This window comes from Scyliorhinus torazame, chromosome 5 (assembly GCF_047496885.1).
Source record: "Scyliorhinus torazame isolate Kashiwa2021f chromosome 5, sScyTor2.1, whole genome shotgun sequence".
Classification (NCBI taxonomy): Eukaryota; Metazoa; Chordata; class Chondrichthyes; order Carcharhiniformes; family Scyliorhinidae; genus Scyliorhinus; species Scyliorhinus torazame.
In genome coordinates, this window is record NC_092711.1 from 83,531,751 (window position 1) to 83,552,280 (window position 20,530).

The 20,530-nt window shown below is 45.1% G+C and overlaps 1 protein-coding gene across 3 annotated transcripts; it reads right to left on the reverse strand.

The window, feature by feature from the left end:
* Positions 1–1,627: 1,627 nt before the first annotated feature.
* LOC140418699 (uncharacterized) lies at positions 1,628–11,352 on the reverse strand. 3 transcript variants are annotated; one of them, XM_072502271.1, is made up of 2 exons: positions 11,261–11,352; positions 1,628–8,042 (listed from the first exon to the last, which is right to left on the reverse strand). In XM_072502271.1, exon 2 carries the CDS (start codon positions 7,711–7,713, stop codon positions 6,727–6,729), a length of 987 nt encoding a protein of 328 aa, XP_072358372.1. In that variant the 5' UTR covers positions 7,714–8,042; positions 11,261–11,352; the 3' UTR covers positions 1,628–6,726. The 3 variants fall into 3 exon arrangements, with proteins under 3 accessions (XP_072358372.1, XP_072358373.1, XP_072358371.1); XM_072502272.1 differs by having other exon boundaries at positions 11,213–11,331; XM_072502270.1 differs by having other exon boundaries at positions 11,154–11,331.
* Between the last annotated feature and the right edge of the window lie 9,178 nt (positions 11,353–20,530).

Here is a 20,530-nt window from a genome sequence, read left to right on the forward strand (position 1 = left end):
CCAGAACGGAACACAGTTCATGCAGTAAATGAGGAAAAGACAGCAGGAATTTCTCGAAGCTGTGATTTACATTTTTGGTTCACAGCAGTTACTTCAATCATTTCCTCATTCTCTCTAAACTACCCTGCCTGTTAATTCTATTATTTCTGATAATTCCATTACTGTAGCTATAAACATCACACATTAGAATTCAATCTGTTCCATTATTCACTTTGGTTTACGTGTATGTTGAGGTTAACAAAATACAAACTCTGTCCTCCCCCCCCGATCCGATTAGAGTTTCCAATGAGTCGATTCTGTGGAATGGAATGTCTTATCAGCGTTTCCACGGTGACCTGTCTGCAGTGAAGGAATGTCTTATCAGCGTTTCCACGGTGACCTGTCTGCAGTGAAGCGCCTCCTTGAGTTTATAATTCAGACTAAACTTCTCTCTCCCATAACACACATTATATCAGACACTGGATGTCAATGTATTTCAGCCATGTTGTGTTAATGTCTCCAAAACCCTAAAAGGAGTTTCAGATACACAAACTTTTAAATGTGGGAGGACAAGTTGATAAAGTGTTTAAAAAACACATGGGATCCAAGGTTTTATAATTCTAAGTGTGAAGTACAAAATGACAGAGGTCATGTAAATATGTACAAATCATTGGTTAGGCTGCAGTTGGAATATCAGATCAGGTTTTGGGGATCTTACACCAGGAAGGATGTCAAGGCCATGGAGAGGGTGTAGAAGAGATTCACTGAGATGATCCCAGGGAAGAGAGGCTTTAGTTACCAGGAGAGATTAGAGAAACTGGGACTCTTTTCATTCGAACAGAGACTGACTGGAGATCAGACAGGGTTCGATTCCGGCCTTGGGTGACTGTCTAGAGTTTGCACCTTCTGCCCGTGTCTGCATGGGTTCCTTCCAGGTGTTACGGTTTCCTCCCACAGTCCAAAGACGCGCAGGTTAGGTGGATTTACGGGGATAGGGTGGAGGAGTGGTCCTGAGTGGGGTGCCATTTTGGAGGGTAGGTGCAGTCTCGACGGGCTGAATGGCCTCCTTCTGCAATGTAGGGATTCTATGGAACAGAAATAGTCTCATATGAAATATCAAGCAGACGGTATAACAATGTTCAGGACTCTCAATGTCCCTCTGGGCCTGCGGGGGTGGGGGCAGTGGGGAAACCGGTGATGGTTTCTCTGATCTCTGAATGAAATGTTATTTTTAAAGTGAAGGGTGTCTGTACTGGAAAACCTGAGTACCAAGTGCCAGCTTTAACCATTCTCCAATCAGTTACAGCACAGCTCCCTCTACATTGCCCCATGAAACACTCCCAAAGCTGATACAAAATGGTGTTGGATACAGAGTAAACCTACATCGATGCTGTCCCCATCAAACATTCCCACAATAGGTATAGCACAAGGTTAGATACAACGTAAATCCTCCTTGGCACTGTCACCATCAAATACTCCCAAAACAGGTACAGCATGGGGTTGGATACAGAACAAAACCCCTTCTACGCTGACCCCATCAAACACTCCAGGACAGATACACCACGGGGTTAGATACAGAGTAAAGCTCCAGTTGCACTCTTTACGATCTCTTATTCTATCTTCAAATAAGAATCAGAAGTTCGGTTGATTGGAGATGTCCAAAGTACAACTTTATTTGCTAATCATTCACCTTGATACACTTGCATGAAAACGGAATCAAAAATGTTGATCAAAATAATACATAATGAAATGAAAGCCGCTTATTGTCACAAGTAGGCTTCAAATGAAGTTACTGTGAAAAGCCCCTAATCGCCACATTCCGGCGCCTGTTCGGGGAGGCTGTTACGGGAATTGAACCGTGCTGCTGGCCTGCCTTGGTCTGCTTTCAAAGCCAGCGATTTAGCCCTGTGCTAAACAGCCCCTGGCTCAACTGGTCAGAGCATAGCGAAAAGATGTAAACAAAAGCGTAAGAAAAGTATGAAGAAAACTACTTCAAACAAAAATCAGTAGATGGTTCATCAATTCATAAAAGCATAAATTCGGAACAAAACCTTAACCACAAAGTCATACTCTTAAAAGACATTTTTACCGATTATCCAATCCCTCATTTACTCTCATTGGTTTCTAATTATCAGCTGGGACTTCCTGATTTATTCAAATAAATGTCTGCGACTTAGAAAATGATTTATTATTCAAACATTGGGCATTACTTAAGATTTCCTAATGTCCATCAAATTAATTCAGGGTGTATGTGCACCAGCCACCTGTGCCAATCTTACGAAGATAATGTACTTGCATTAACCTTGCTGTTGCTAAGTATTTCATACTAAATGTAATGGAATACAATGGTCTTAATTGTTACATGAAACACTGATACAAATTTTTATGTAACAATGCCTGAATTTCTGCAAATATGGCAACAGATTATTCCTTGTCTGAAACAATGACTATCTTTCCACAGTCATGGCTTTTTGAATAATTCCATTCTCTAGCTATGCACTCAATCTATCCTTAAAGGTGCCAAATAAATCAATTTGATAAATGTGATGTGCTGCATTTTTGTAGATCGAATTGGGGCAAGACCTACTCAGTTAATGGTAGGGAGTTGGGGAAAGTTATAGAACAAAGAGATCTAGGAGCACAGATTCATAGCTTCTTGAAAGTGGAGTCACAAGTGGACAGGGTGGTGAAGGAGACATTCGGCATACTTGGTTTCATTGGTCAGGACATTGAATACAGGAGTTGTGATGTCTTGCTGAAGTTGTACAAGACATTAGTACAGTCACACTTGGAATACTGTGTACAGTTCTGGTCAACCTATTATACAAAGGATATTATTAAACCAGAAAGAGTGCAGAAAAGATTTACTTGGTTACTACCAGGACTTGATGGTCTGGGTTACAAGGAGAGGTTGAATAGACTGGGACTTTTTCCATGGAACATAGGAGGCTGAGGGGTGATCTTATAGAGGGCTGTAAAATAATGAGCAGCATAGATAGGGTTGATAGTCAACATCTTTTCGCAAAGGTAGAGGAGTCTAAAACCTGAGGGTTTAGATTTAGGGTAAGAAGTGAGTTACAAATGGGTCGAGAGGGGCAATATTTTCCCACATAGCGTGGTGAGTGTCCAGAACGAGCTGCTAGAGGCAATAGTAGAGGCAGGTACAATTTTGTCTCTTAAAAAGCATTCAGGCAGTTATATGGGAAAGCTGGGTATAGAGGGATAGGGGTCAAATGCGGGCAATTGGGACTGGTTTAAAAACTGGGCGGCATGGACAAGTTGGGCCGAAGGACCTGTTTTCATGCTGTAAACCTCTATGACTCTATCCAACTGCAGCACAACATCCCTACATTTACATTCCATTTCCTTTGCAATAAACAATAATATTCCATTAACCTTCCTAATCACTGGCTGTACCTGCAGACTAACTTGGGATCAGGCACCCCAATCCCTCTGTACCTCAGAGTTCTGCAATCTCCCACCATTTAAATAATATTGTTTTATTTAATACTTTTTGACAAAGTGGACAATTCACATTTTCCCAAGTTATGCTCCATCTGTCAGGTTTTTGCCACGCACTTAACCTATTTGTAGTCCTTTGCAGACTTATTAAATCCACTTCACAAATTACTTCCCTCCCGGTCTTTCAGGCATCAGAAAATGTAGCCGACAGACATTCAATCCCGTCATCCAACACATTCATACAGATTGTAAATGGGTGAGAGCCCAGCACTGATCCTGATGACATTCCACTTGTCACATCTTACCCACCCAGAAAGAATCCATTTATACCTACTGGCTCATTCCTGTTCGCTAACCAATCCTCTATCCATGCTGATATGTTGACCCCACACCATGAGCTCTTATTTTGTGTAATAACCTTTGATGTGGCATCTTGCTAAATACCTTCTGGAAATCCAGATAAAGCACATCTACAGCTTCCCCTCAAGTGAATAAATGTAATCAGGAAAAGTCCAACAAATTCAAATATTTTCCTGTTAAAAGTTAATTGATTAAACAGAACATGATTTTTAAATATCGTGACTGGCGAGGGATAATCACAGGTTAAAGAAGTGTGAATAGTGTCAAGCCAGGACAGCCTTCTTCGCAGCCTTCAACACATCATCAATGAAGACGAACATCTTGCCAAGGTCATCCGCACACCCCCACTACCTGCCTTCAAACAACTGCACAACCTCAAACAAACGATTGTTTCCCGCAAACTATCCAGCCTTCAGAACAGCGACCACGACACCACACAACCCTGCCATGGCAACCTCTGCAAGACATGCCAGATCATCGACATGTGGACCACCATTACACGTGAGAACACCACCCACCAGGTACGTGGTACATACTTGTGCAACTTGGCCAATGTTGTCCACCTCATACGCTGCAGGAAAGGATGTCCCGAAGCGTCGTACATTGGCAAGACCATGCAGACGGTGCGACAACGGATCAACAGACATCGCACGACAATCACCAGGCAGGAATGTTCCCTTCCAGTCGGGGAACACTTCAGCAGTCAAGGCGGCCTTCAGGATGGGCGACAGCGCAGAATCGCTGAACAGAAACCTATAGCCAAGTTCTGCACGCTTGAGTACGGCCTCAACCAGCACCTTGGATTCAAGTTGCATTACATTTACCCCCCACCATCTGGCCTGGGCTGGCAAAATCCTACCAACTGACCTGGCTTGAGACAATTCACACCTCTTTAACCTGTGATTATCCCTCTCTCCAGTTGCACTGTCTGAACCTGTAAAGACTTAATTACCTGCAAAGACTCGCATTCAAAGTATCATCTTGCACCTGACTTTGTCTATATATGGGTTTGTGGAACCGACCTCTTCATTCATCTGATGAAGGAGCTGCACTCCGAAAGCTAATGATTCCAAACAAACCTGTTGGACTTTACCTGGTGTTGTAAGACTTCTTACTGTGACCACCCCAGTCCAACGCCGGCATCTCCACAGCATTGGCATGAGCACTAGTGAGACAGAAAGGTGCCTGTGGCTCATAAAGCAATCAAAACTGATGGATTAGGATCTCTGTAGAGGTCAGCAACTTCTTGGAAAAAAATCTAATTCCCAATCACCAAACTAAAGGATCACACGATGGGACATCAGGTTTATGACTTTTAATGCAACAAACAAACTAGAAGCTACTTAGACAAAGGGTCATCTGGACTCAAACACTAGCTCTTTTTTCTCCCTACAGATGCTGACAGACCTGCTGAGATTTTCCAGCATTTTCTCTTTACTTTTTGAAGCTACTGTAACTCGCAAACCTACACATTAAACTATAAAATAGAATTTTGCCCTTTTACACAACCGAGAATAACACGATTATAGTTACTCGGTCCTGGAATTTAATTGTCTCAGAACCTGTTCAAAGTGATGATTCATTCCCGAGGATTTACTTCCGTTCTTCGGCCAAGACACTGAGAAACAAAAGGGAGAATAGAATAGAATGTGAACTGGCAAAATACATACAAATGGACTGTTAAAGTTTCTATGATTATGTAAAAAGGAACCTTTTTGCTCAGACAAAGGTTTGTCCATTCCAGATAGTCAGGAGAATTTAGAATGAGGAATAGAGATCTCTACAGCCACCTCGTTCAACACTCTGGGATGTAGATCATCAGCATTTGGGGATTTATTAACTTTCAACCCCATTAATTTCTCCAGAACTACTTTTTCACCAATACTAATCTCTGCCAGTCCGTTGGTTCTCTGGTGTTTTGGGGACTATTTCTGCATCTTCCTCTGTGAAGACAGACACACATTGTTTAGTTTCTCTGCCACTTCCTCATTCCCCATTCTAAACTCTCCTGTCTCTGCCTGGAATGGACCCACATTGGTCTTTGCGAATCTTTTCCTTTTCACATTCCTGTAGAAGCTTTTCCAGTCGGTTTTTATGTTTCTCAGCAGATTGCTCTCATCAGTTTCTTCATCTTCCTTTGCTGAATTCTATTGGATCTCATGGAATCTTTAATTTTTCTTGTTAGCCACGGTTACATCACTTTTCCTGAAGAATGTTTGTTCCTTAAAGCAATCTATATTTGTTGTATATATGTGAATAAAAAGTTGCAAAAATTCCACAGGACTAGAGACTGCTCTCCCCTTTCACAGAGAGAGCGCTGACTGGAGGTAATTTAATCCGAGGGTCAGCACACCTCAGGCGAGGGACCTGGTTGACAAGGCGGGGCTCTTCATGAATAAACTCAGCCTGTACGGGAGTTGAATCCTCACTGTTGGCCTTGCTCTGCATCACGAACCAGTCGTCCAGTCAACTGAGCTAAGCAACCCCCTGATAAATATGTCATAATTCCTTAAATATTAGGTATTCCCTGTACCAATCAGAGTCCCAGTCCACCTCAGACAACTTGCTCCTCAAACCCAGATAAGTTAAACAAAAGAACCATGTAACCACCAGGGCCCGTCTACATGGCAATGTGGCATGCTTTGGGGGTACCAAACAGAAATGGAAACTAAATATCTTCAAACTTCCAAACACCTTTTCTCTCTGTGATTCTTGTGCAATTTGAAGCCAGGTATTAGCAACAAGGCTCAAAGAGCATCAGCCCACTGGAGGCAAAGTGGTGAGACCGGCCAGTGCAGCAGAAAGAAACCCTCCAACCATCCCCACTGACCACCTGTCAGAATGAACAAAATGCAGTCCTGGATGTAGAGCGGAAACAATAACAGCAGAATCCAACCCCTGTAACCGATTGTGAAATTGTTGGTGTCACAGCAGATGCGATGAAACGTGTAGTCCCATCTCACATTGAGAGGTGACTGGCCTCTCCCCAGTGTGAACTCGCTGGTGTCTCCGCAGGTTGGGTAACTGAGTAAATCCTCTCCCACACTGAGAGCAGATGAATGGCCTCTCCCCAGTGTGAACTCGCTGGTGTCTCCACAGGTGGGATAACTGAGTGAATCCCTTCCCACACTGAGAGCAGGTGAATGGCCTTTCCCCAGTGTGAACTCGCTGGTGTCTCCGCAGGGTGGATGAATCAATGAATTCCTTTCCACACTGAGAGCAGGTGAACGGCCTCTCCCCAGTATGAACTCGCTGGTGTCTCTGCAGGTCGGAGACTTCAGTAAACCCTTTCCCACACTGAGAGCAGATGACTGGCCTCTCTCCAGTGTGAACACGCTGGTGTTTCTGCAGGTTGGATACCTCAGTAAATCCCTTCCCACAGAGAGAGCAGATGAATGGCCTCTCCCCAGTGTGAAATCGCTGGTGTCTCCGCAGGGTGGATAACTGAGTGAATCCTTTCCCACACTGAGAGCAGGTGAATGGCCTCTCCCCAGTGTGAACTCGCTGGTGTCTCTGCAGGTCACATACTTCACTAAATCCTTTCCCACACTGACAACAGATGAACGGCCTCTCCCCAGTGTGAACTCGCTGGTGTTTCTGCAGGTCGGATACTTCAGTAAATCCTTTCCCACACTGGGAGCAGGTGAATGGCCTCTCCCCAGTGTGAACTCGCTGGTGTCTCAATAGGTGGGACGAATCACAGAATCCTTTCCCACATTGGGAGCAGGTGAACGGCCTCTCCCCAGTATGAACTCGTTGGTGATTCTGCAGGTTGGATAATTGAGTAAATCCTTTCCCACACTGAGAGCAGGTGAATGGCCTCTCCCCAGTGTGACTGCGGCGATGAATCTCCAGCACAGATGGGGCTCTGAATCCCTTCCCACAGTCCCCACATTTCCACCGTTTCTCCATGTTTTGGGTCTCTTCGTGTCTCTCCAAATTGGGCAATCACAGATACAACACGGGTACGGTTTCTCCTCACTGTGTATGCTGTTCTTTTTTTTTCAGGCTATGTAACTGGTTAAAGCTCTTTCCACAGTCAGTTCACTAGAACACTCTCGATCGGGTGTGTGGGTCTCGGTGCTTTTCCAGTCACACTGATGTTTGATATAATTAGAAGCTGACACTTCAAGCAATCATTTCTTCTTCTAGATTCAAAGGCGGATGATATTCAGGTTCCAAGGAATCGTGTGACTGTCAGATCGCGATGTAACGTTTGTAATTTCTCCTCATCTAATATCCTGTGAAAACAATTTACAAAAGTTATCATTGTTCGTACAGGATAGAAACTCAGAACAGACAATTCTAGTTCCTCTGGAACATTATTTCCTGTCTCGTTCTCCAAAAGCTATAAATCTCCATCCCACACAATCTCCCTCCATTCTCACTCTGCTGTATCTGATATTCACACTCCCAAATCTCCTGAAGGTGCTGATTCATGTTGATTGACAGATCCCAGCTCAGCTCACTGCTTCCTGACCAGGACACAGAGATTAGAATAGGAGCAAGAGTAGGCCATTCGGCCCACCGAGTCTGCTCAACCATTCAATTATATACTTGGCCAATCTACCTCAGAACTGATTTCCCACACTATCCCCCATATCCCTTGACATCTTCAATATTTAGACACCTGTCAATCTGTGCCTTGAACATACTTGACTATTGAATCTCCAGAATCCTCTGGGGGAGAGAATTCCAAAGTTTCACCACGTCCTGGAGTGAAGAAATCCCTCCTCATCTCAGCTTTCTCTCCATTTACCGCCAGTTCCCCAGAATGCTCCACACCCTCAATCAGAAATCTGTATGTGGGGAGGCATGGGGGTGGGGGGGGCAGCATGTGATACGGCTACGGAGTAGCTGCCTTTCCGCAGGTTCTGGTGCCACTCATCTGTAATCTGACACTTATCCTGATTGCCCGGCACTCATCTATCTAATCCTTGAATTAATGTTTGTTATCATGTCCTTGGAAGAATCAGAGTTTGGTCAGGTATGATTCTGCCGAAAAAAAGTCAGGAAATCCATTGGTAAAACAGCGCAGGTGGATTCAGCAGGAATGGAGCCGCCTTTTCAACATGGCGGCCTGACCCTCAGGAGGTCCCTCTACCCCGTGCTCACCGGGTGGTGGCGAAAATGATGACTGCCGACATTATCCGTTTTATTGACCAGAGGCGGAGTGTGCTGACTCAATATCGGTGTCCTCATGAGGCCCAGCTGCAAAACGCCATGAAGAGGCTCGATGATCCGGAGGAGAGAATCCTGAACGTTCAGCAAGATGCCTCCTCGACGGAGGCAAGAATTCAACCTTTGAAAACCAGCCGAGTGGCGTGGCGGAGGTCCTGGAGGACTTGGAGAACCGAGGGTCGGAGAAAGAACATCCGAGTCGTTGGCCTGTCAGATGGTCATCATAGAATTTACATTGCAGAAGGAGGCCACTCAGCCCATCGAGTCTGCACCTTGGAAACAGCACCCCAGCCAAGCCCATACATCCACCCCATCCCCGTAACCCAGTAACCCCACCTAACCTTTTAGTTGGACACTGAGGGAAATTTATTGTGGTCAATCCACTGAACCTGCACGTCGTTGGACTGTGGGAGGAAACAGGAGCACCCGGAGGAAACCCACGCAGACATGGGGAGAACGTGCAGACTCCGCATAGACAGTGACCCAAGCCAGGAATCGCACCTGGAACCCTGGAGCTGTGAAGCACCTGTGCTAACCACTGTGCTACCGTGCTGCCCATAAATGATGTTATTTTCTGTCCATTTAGTGTGGAGGGTAAGGCTCCCGTTAGGTTCTTCGAGGACCGACTGCCACGTTTTCTCAAGCTGGATGTGAAGCCTGGGCATTTCAAATTAGAAAGGGTGCATCGGTCTTTGAGGCCAAGGGATAGTTTTCATCCCAGGCCTGTAATCATTCGCTTCCACAACTTGAGAGAATGTCCTGGAGAGGGAACGGTGAGGTGGCACCTGGCTCCAGGAGGGAGTGAGGATTTACTTCTTCCAGGAATTTTCGGCAGCAACACAAAGAAAGCGTTGAGGCCTCAACGAAGTTCAACGGCAACTCAAGGCTGTGGGGAGTGAATTACGTTATGATTTATCCTGAGACCCGAAAAATGGTATCCAACAACTTTGTCAAGTCTTTCAATAATCCAACTATTGCCTTGACCTTCATTAAAACCACAAAGGGCAAGGATCTGGAGAGATGGTTTGTAGCTCGGACAAACTCAGGTTCTAATCCAGATTCTTTCCCTGTCATGGTGTTGTCTGAATTTCAGAATCACAGAAATACACATAGGGACAGGAGTAGGCCATTCAGCCCCTCGAGTCTGTACTGCTATTTAATGAGATCATTGCTGATCTGTGACCAAACTCCATGTCCCTTAATATCTTTGCTTAACAAAACTCTACCTCAAATTTAAACTTAACAACTGATCCAACTTCACCTGCTGTTTGTGGGATAGATTTCAAAACCTCTCCCACCCTATGTGTGAAGAAGTTCTTCCTACCATCTGTACTGAGCTGTCTAGTCCTAATTTTTAGACAATGATCCCTAGTTTTAGAATCTCCAATCAGTGGAAATAGTTTATCTTCATCTGCCCTGTCTTTCCCTGTTAGTATCTTAAATATCTGATCACACCTTAAATGTCTAAATTCTAGCAAAAACAGGCCTAATTTGTGGTTAAAACTTTGGGTCAGAACCGCTGCTTTCTCTCCCTCGCCTTCCACAGCATCCTGGGACACAATTCATCCAGACCTAGTTATCTAATAATCTTCTGGGTGGCACGGTAGCACAGTGGTTAGCACTGCTAATACTAGCAGTAGCTCACAGCACCAGGGACCTGGGTTCGATTCCAGGCTTGGATCACTGTCTGTGTCGTCTGCAGTTTTCCCCATGTCTGCGTGGGTTTCCTCCGGGTGCTCCGGTTTCCTCCCACAAGCCCTGAAAGATGAGGTTCTTCGGTGAATTGGACATTCTGAATTCTCCAGCCGTGTACCAGAGCAGGCGCTGGAATGTGGCGACTGGGTTTTTTTTATAGTAACCTCATTGCAGTGTTAATGTAAGCCTCCTTGTGTCACTAATAATAAAGATTATAATGTAAGCCTACTTGTGACAATAATAAAGATTCTGAATGGGCCAAAGGGCCTCTTTCCGTGCTGTAAAACTCTATGATTCTAAAGATAGAGGTGGGAGAGGGAGGGAAGGATTGAATTGATAGAGAAACTGCCAAAGCCTCAACATTCACCAGCTCCAAGGACACACCTTAGCTCCCTTTCCAAACTGAAAGCAGCCTGAGCTGGATTTACATTCCCCTTAATTGATCATTGCTGGGTGATAATCCTGTACTTCCTCACCTCACACCACTGTGACAGCACCTTCACTACACAGACTGCAGCAACTGACCAAACATCACCTTCCCAGTTATTCCTGAAGGCACCACCTTCCCAATCTGGCCCCTTGCCTGAGGTGCGGTGATCCTCAGGTCACATCACCGCCGGTCAGCTCTCTCCCGGGACCAAGCCCTGGTTAGCAGCCGCCATCTTGGAGAAGCAGAGCGCATGCGCTGGCGTCTTGGTGACGCAACAGTTGGTGGGCGGAACCTGAAGGTTTCTGATCCCATCCGGGTCCTAGTGCCCATTGAAGTTGGCCACAGTTTAATGTCCATAATAACCTGTTAAGTTGCAGCCATCTTGGCAGAGTTTGTGGATCTTACAGTCTATAATATCTAGTATCCTTGTGCCGAGCGTGACATCTTGAATCTACTCTTGGGTCTGGTTAAAACAGTGCATTGTCGCTGGGTGGGATTGGTGGCATGGTAGCACAGTGTATAGCACTGTTGCTTCACAGCTCCAGGGTCCCAGGTTCGATTCCCAGCTTGGGTCACTGTCTGTGGAGTCTGCACGTTCTCCCCGTGTCTGCGTGGGTTTTCCTCTGGGTGCTCCGGTTTCCTCTCACCAGTCCTGAAATGTGCTGTTAGGTAATATGGACATTCTGAATTCTCCCTCTGTGTACCAAAACAGGCACCGGAATGTAGCGTCTAGGGGGTTTTCACAGTAACTGGCACTGTTTTTTAAAAAAAATTTAAATATTTTTTTTATTCTCCTTTTTCACATTTTCTCCCAAACTTACACCCACCAACAATAAACAATAATCAGTAACAAATTTGTCAATCCCCATATCAATAACAACGATCCCATCCTCCCACCAAACCCCAAACATTAGCCCGCATGTTCACACAAACAAATGACAAAAAGGAATTAGGGATCACCCATAGTCGCCATTAACACACACAGCCCCCCTCCCCCAACCCTCCCACCCCCCCGCCCCAACTAATGTTCTATGTTATCTGCTTCTTGAAAGTGCATAATGAATAATGCCCATGAATTGTAGAACCCCTCCATCCTTCCCCTCACTTCAAACTTAACCTTCTCAAGAGTCAAGAATTCCAACAGGTCCCCCCGTCACGCCAGGGCACAGGGTGGAGCGGTTGCTCTCCAACCTATCAGGATCCACCTTCGGGCGATCAACGAGGCGAAGGCTACAACATCTGCCTCTGCACGCGTTTTCAACTCTGGGTGGTCCGACACCCCGAATAGGGGCCAGTTTCACGTGCACCACTTTAGAAATTATCCTAAAAACATCCTTCCAATAATCCTCTAGCTTTGGACAGCACCAAAACATATGAACATGATTAGCAACCCCACCCGCCCGCAACGTTCACACACATCTTCTACTCCTTCAAAGAATTGGCTCATCCACGCCCTCGTGAGGTCTGCTCTGCATACCACCTTCAGCTGTACCAGCCCCAAACTTGCGCGTGAGGTGGAGGCATTCACTCTCCGGGACACCTCACATCAGAACCCCTCCTTCATATCCTCCCCCAACTCTTCCTCCCACTTTGCTTTGATCCCTTCCAGTGGTGCCTTCTCCTCTTCCAAAATAGCTCTGTAAACTGCCGACACTACCCCCTTCTCCAGTCCCCCTGTCATCGGCACCTCCTCCAGCAATGTGAAGACCTGCTCCACCGGGAAGCTCTGTATCTCCTTTCTGGCAAAATCCTGAACCTGCATGTATCTAAACATTTCCCCTTGCTCCAGCCCATACTTCGCTTCCAGCTCCTTCAAACTTGCAAACCGACCCCTAAGAAACAAATCTTTTGGTGTCTTAATCACCTTCTCCTCCCATTTCCGAAAATTTCCATCCCACTTCCCTCGCTCAAATCTGTCGTTTCCCTGAATCGGCATTTCCCTTGACTCTGCCCCCAACCCGAAGTGTTGGCGAAACTGCCTCCAAATTCTCAATGAAACTATTATTACGGGACTCCCTGAGTATTTCCCCGGGGCCATCGGGAGCGGCGCTGATGCTAGTGTTTTCAATCCCGACCCGCTGCACAAACTGTCCTCCATTCGTCCGTTCTGACCCACTGGGAATCAACCCCACTGACCCAGCTCCGCACCTTCTCCACATTCACCGCCCAGTAGTAATACATCAGGTTCGGAAGACCCAAACTCCCTGCCTGCCTTCCCCTCTGTAGCAGCACCTTTCTAACTCTGGCCACCTTCCCTCCCCATATGAACAAAGTAATCCTTGCCTCAATCTCTTTGTAAAAAGCTTTTGGCAGGAAAATCGGCAGGCATTGAAAAATAAACAGAAATCCCACAAGGGAAAACAACCTCCTAAGAAGCTCCTTGAGAATCTTTCATGTCTCGATTCAGCTGCCTTCATTCCTCTAAACTCCAATAAGTACAACCCAGCCTACTTAACCTCTCCCCATAAGAAAATCCCTCCATACTCGGGATCAACCTCGTTATCCTTCTCTGGACTGCCTTCAAAACCAATTGTCTTCCGTAGATAAGGGCACCAAAACTATTCAAAGTATACCAGGTGCAGTCTAACTAATGCCTTGTATCGTTTTAGCCAGACTTCCCCATGTTTATATTCTATTCCCTTTGAAATAAATGTCAACATTCAATTTGTCTCCATATTACCTGCAGAACTTGCTTTGTGTGGTTTCTGCACGAGGACCCCCAATTACCCCGTTACTTCAGCTTTCTCCAGTCTTTCTCCATCTAAATAATTTTCCGTTATGTTCTTCCGCCTACCAAAGTGTCTAACCTCACATTTCCCTACATTATGTTAAGTTTTTACTCAGTAAGTTACGCTGTCTCCGTCCCTCTGTGGATATTCTGTCATCCACTTGCCTTTCTATTTTTGTATCTGCAGCCATGGCAATAGTACATTCACTTATTAAACACAGTATTGAAATTCATGTATATCACATCTACTGGTCCCCCTCTCTCTCGCCTTCTCGTTATCACCTCAAAGAATTGCAATAAATTTGTCAGGCATGATTTACCCTTCACGAAGCCGTGTAGACCCAGCTTGATTACACTCTGTATGCTTAAATGCTCAGCTATTAAGGTCACTGGCCTATAGTTACCTGTTTTTGATTCCCTCCCTTTTCAATAAGGGTGATACATTGGCAGTTTTCCAATCCTCTTGGGGTAAGGTGGGAGGAGCCTGGAGTGGAGCTTATAAACCAGCACAGAACAGGCGGGCCGAATGGCCTGTTTCCCTGCTGTACACTTTCTGAAACTTTCGAATCCAATATCCGTAAATTCTCAGGGTAAAGGCTTGTGTCCACCTCAGCTCCGAGCTGGGAAACCGGACAGATCCTAAAGTGGAAAATGGAAACGTTTAAAATCCAACACAAAACACATTTCTCTCACATCTAACCCGCGGTTCCATTGTCTCCGGAATTCCCCGTTTTATTTACATTTATTGTACATTTTCTGCTGATCCCAATCCGCGGGAACCGTCCGTCTCTGTCCTCCTGCCCTCGGCTGAAGACGTCTCCGCTCAGAGATTCGTCTCCCTCAGCTGCTTAGTGAGAGGTTTCTCCCCCCGAGAGATCTTCGTCAAGTGGACCGTCAATGACAAGCCGGTGAATCCCGGGAACTACAAGAACACCGAGGTGATGGCGGAGAACGGCAATAGCTCCTTCTTCATGTACAGCCTGTTATCCATTGCAGCGGAGGAGTGGGCCAGCGGCGCTTCTTACTCCTGTGTGGTGGGACATGAAGCCATCCCCTTGAAGATCATCAACAGAACGGTTGATAAATCCAGGGGTAAACCCAGTTTTGTGAACATTTCCCTCGCTCTGATGGACACCGTTAATTCATGTCAATGAGAATCTATCAATTGTATTTCGAACTAAAATAACAATAAAGGTTTTTTCCTCCAATTGTGATTTAAATGCACAGCCGCTTAATTAATGGAGCTTCCACTTTGCTGATATCAGATCTGTTCAATGAGACCCGGATTTCTACAGGTCTCGGCCCCAAGTCTCATACAACCAGTGCTCCCAGCTCAGATACACCCTGGGTCAGAGACAGAATGAAACTCATTCATTCCAGGATTCAGCAAAATATCTTAATTGACTTTCCTCCCGCTGAGGAGAAATCGGATACTTTCCCATTTCAGACAAACAAACACATCACATTTAGATCTCGGTGTTCCTGCTTCTCCCATTGTCCATCCCTTTAAAATTAATGTCAGCTTTAAGTTGCTGCATCACACCCACTGGGAACTGAATTGAGGGTCACACAGAAACATGGACCAATAATCCCCATCAAAGAGAGGGGAAAGGGAAATTGTTAATCCACTGTACCCCCACTTCACCAGCAAAGAGAGGGGGAGGGGCTTTATTAATCTGCTGTCTCCCCACTTCGCCAACAAAGAGGGGGGAGGGGCATTAGTCAATCCACTGCACCCCCACTTCCCCAACAGAGAGGGGGAGAGGCATTAGTTACTCCACTGTCTCCCCACTTCCCCAACAGAGTGAGGGGGAGGGGCGTTAGGTAATCCACTGTGCGCCCCCTTCCCCAACAGAGAGAGGGGGAGGGGCATTAGTTAACCCACTGTACTTCCGCTTCCAACAATGAGTGGAGAGGCATTATTTAATCCACTGTATCCACGCTTCCCCAACAAAGAGAGCAAAGGGGCAATACTGACCCATTTTACCTCCACTTTCCCGACCAAAAGACGAGGAAGGTGATGAATGAACTCTCCAAGTGTCTCTCCACCTCTAGCAGGGAGAACCCAAAGGCAATTTGCTGAGCTGACCAGAGAGAGGGAGATTATTAACTCAATATCTTCCCAGTCCCCAAGCAGGGAGTTTGGAAGTAAACGGTTCTCTAGACTAAGAACTCAGTTACTGACATTACAAGACGGCATGGAGCTTACTGGCTGAAGGGTTTAAAAGGCCACAATGATAAAGATGTCTGAAAGTATCTATTTGTGCAACATAATTGTTTTAGAACTCTTGTTCGTCTTATCAGTATGCTAAGACCGATTCCCCAAAATCCAAATCCAGACTGGTGATTGAGTTTTCCCTGGGTTTTCACTGTTCTCTCCTGAGGCACATCCCTGTATTTTTGCATTAGTTCACCTGATGTCAGCTTGCAACTCACAGAAAACGCTTTTATAAGCAGAAAGTTCAACATATTCTACATAGGTACCAATAATACCCACAAATGTCAACGCTACAGGCAGCTGATACAAATACACAGACAGATTAAGACACAAACACTACACACACATGCACACAGACCCACACACGCTCACACGTAGACACAAACACACACATAGACACACACATAGAAACACATGCATGAACATACACCCAGGCATAATGAACCACACATATTTTGACACAAAAACACACGCAAACATGCGCAAAAATTCACAAACATGCACATAAACACAAGAAAGCACATGGTATACACACACAGACACACGTGCACATACACACACAAATCCACACACACAAGCGGCTACACAAATGTACACAAACAGACACATACAACCACATGTTCACACAGATACACAAACATATAAAACCAGACAAGCAAGCTGACAGAAGAATATGAAACACAAATGTAACCAATAACATGTACATTAGCAGAATTTCACGATGACAGAAATAATTCCATTCAAACAGAGACAATAATCCACATTAACACACTAATGGGCACACGTGGACACATATTAGCAGATTCGTACACACATTGACACGAACACACATGAATACACATGAGGTCATCAATACACATCAATAGATAGTTAGAAACAACCATCAACGCATAAATCGCACTGCTGCCTCACAGCGCCATAAACCCGGGTTCAATTCCAACATTGGGTGATTGTCGGTGTGGAGTTTCCACGTTCTCCCGGGTCTATTCCTGTTTCCACCGCGTGCTCCAGTTTCCTCCCACAGTCCAAAGATGTGCAGGTTTGGTGGATTGGCCATGCTATATTACCCCTTAGTGCCCACAACGTGATGTGGGGTTACGAGGTTTTGGGGACAGGGCAGGGGCATGCGTCCAGGTAGAGTGCTCTTTCGGAAGGTCGGTGCAGACTCAATGGGCCGAATGGCCTCGTTCGGAACAGTAGGGATTTTACGATAATGATTCTATGATGAAATACACACATCAACAAACACACACACACACACACAAACGCACTTATCCAGACACAAACATTAAGACACTGACATACATGTTGAACGTATAAAGACACATTAACACTTTTATTACTGGGCAGTGAAGTATAAACTTAGATTAACACAGGCATTAATATATAAACATAGACTTCAACACACAAACACACACAATAAACACTCATATATACACATTCACAGAAGATAAACAAAGTTCACATACAGGCGCTGACACACAAATACACAGATCAATACTCATTGACACATGAACACACACAATGACACTTACAAAGACATCGGGACACACAAAAGAAGAGTAAAGCAAAACAAGAATTTCGCATCTACACAGCCACAAAAGATAAAGAACAAACACAAACGTCAGGCAATGGCGGCACGGTGTCATAGTGATTAGCACTGCTGCCTCACGCCACCATGAACCTGGGGTTGATCCCGCTCCTGGGTCTGTGTCCCTGTGGAGGTTCCCCGTGACCCGTGGGTCTCACCCCGACAACCCAAAGATGTGCAGGGTAGGTGGATTGGCCACGCTAACTTGCCCCTTAATTGGAAGAAAAAAGTTACAGAGATCGATTTCTGAGTGGCATGAACTCAACAGTAGACATGCAATGACAAATATATTAAAGAATGAATTAGCAGCGGGAGAAAATGAAGCGAGAATATTAAAAACATATCCTGGATTAATAAACAATCTGATTATAGTTATTTGCTCTATCCCCGCAGATACCACAGACCACACCTGGACTGAAGACGATGAGGATGATAATGGGAACATCTGGACAACCGCTTCCACATTCATCACCTTGTTCTTCCTGAGCATTTCCTACAGCGCTGCAGTCACTCTGGTGAAGGTGAGAAGATTCAATCCACTCACACTTCAAACTGACAGAAGCCGTTTCAAAAATCTCTAAATGTTTGATTGATTAAAAACTCTAACATCAATGTCCCCGATCATAAACATCTGCTTCATCATTTTCTCTCTCTTTTACAGATCAAGTGATCGGTTGACTTTCGAACGCTGTAGATTTTTCTCGGCTGTTTATTATGATCTGTGTGTGACACAAATACAATATCTCCTCTTGGTGACTCTAACAGTAAAATTCTCTCAGTTTATTATTCTGCATCTGTAACTGAGACAATCATGGACAGTATTTCTGTTTTTCAGTTTGAAATGTACGAGATAATTTTGGCTGTAATGTAATTGTAGCTAATAATTTCTCTCAATGTTATGTCTAAATAAGTAACTTATCTCGTTCCTTATTTACAACAGTTGCCTTCCCTTTATGTTGAGCTCCTGTTCTCTCTTTCTTGTGTCTGTTACAGTTGTACATACATTTGGCAGCTCAGAGGGCATGTGTTCTGTTCTCACTGTGACCCTCAATCATTATGTTCCCTTTTGTTAATTCAAAATAAGCTTTTCTGTAATATTTTCTCTGAAATTGTAATAAATATTGAATGAAAATGAAGAAAATAAGACTTTGCTGAACTCCTTTCTCTCAGGTCCTTCGGCAGCGCTCCATTCCCCGATTACACAGTTTTCTCCCCTTTCCCAGACAGATATTTCTCACTAGTCTTGTCTGGGATGTTTCTGAACTCAAGGCCCCAGTGAAAGCGCCACTGCGCCACCAAGCGGCCAATCTCGGTAATGACACCTTCGCCTTTGCCTTATTTTGGTAAACTCCAGAGGCAGAATGCCAGCTGAAGAATTCCACAGATTCACTGCCCTCTGAGAGAAGAAATGTCTCCTCACCTCTGTCCTAAATTTGAGATCCCTTACTCTGAGATTATGCCCTCTGGTCCTAGGCTTTCCCACAGGAGGAAACAAGATGATTTTTCAGGCTGTGTAACTGGTTAAAGCTCTTTCCACAGTCAGTTCACTGGAACACTCCCACTCAGGTGTGTGTGTGTCTCGGGGCTTTTCCAGTCACACTGATGTTTGAAATCTCTTCCCACAGTCAGAACAGACAAGCACATTGACAGTCTGTGATATTTAGATCCTAATGAATTGAGTGACTGTCAGATCTTGATGTTATATTTGGTTCGAGTAGCCAGGCTGCCAATCCTCCCGTTCTAATGCCTGAAAAAGAAGTTTACAAAAATGATCACTGTAAGAATGGGATAGAAATTCAGAACAGATCATTCTAGTTTCTATTGAACCTTCTTTCCTCTCTTGCTTTCCCCAAGCCTGTGGTCCAGTCAAAATAAAAGACCAAAATCAGCGAGTCCCAACAAAAGTGTCGGGAACCTTCCTAACTGAACCAGAATATTGTTCCCAGTGTCTGTGAAACACTCTGTCTGCTGAGGTATCCACTCAATGTGGAAGGTGTCAAGCATTCCAGTGGATACCACATGCTCCTTCTGCAGGGCCACTGGGAATTGACAAGACCACGGAACAGAAGTCGGCAGCCAGAGTAACCACCCACCCCCTCCATAATAATAATACTCTTTACTGTCATAAGTAGGCATACTTAATGAAGTTACTGTGAAAATCCCCTGGTTGCCACATTCCGGCGTCTGTTCAGATATACAGAGGGAGAATTCAGAATGTCCAATTCACCTAACAGCACGTCTTTTGGGACTTGTGGGAGTAAACCAGGACACCCGGAGGAAACCCACGGGGAGAACGTGCAGACTCCGCACAGACAGTGATCCAAGCTGGGAATTGAACCTGGGACCCGGTAGCTGTGAAGCAACAGTGCTAACCGCTGTCCTGCCGTGCCGCCCATCCCACCCAGCTACAATACACTGTTTTAATCAGACCCAAGAGTAGATTCAGGATGTCACGCTCAGCACAAGGATACTAGATATTATAGACTGTAAGATCCACAAATTCTGCCAAGAGGCTGCAACTTAACATGTTATTATGGACATTAAACTGTGGGCAATATTCGATTCTGTGACCAATATTTAGTTAAACACGGTTCTGAATAAGGAAAGTTTGCAGCCACCTGTGACGTTTAAATGTCTCGTTGTGTCAGGATGAACCAGTATTTGAGGAATATGAAATCTCTGGAGTGTTGGTCTCCAAGTGTCAAATTGAACACCGGAGAATGAGCTCGAATTGGGGCAGAGATAAGCGTGAGTGAGCATCGTAAACTGCTATTGTATCGGAGTGTTCTGGGTCCCAGAGTTTTAACTCTGCAGTTAATTGTCAGGGATGCAGTATAATAAACCCTGAACAAAGCAAATGTGTGTGTGTGAAGCATCTGGAGCACC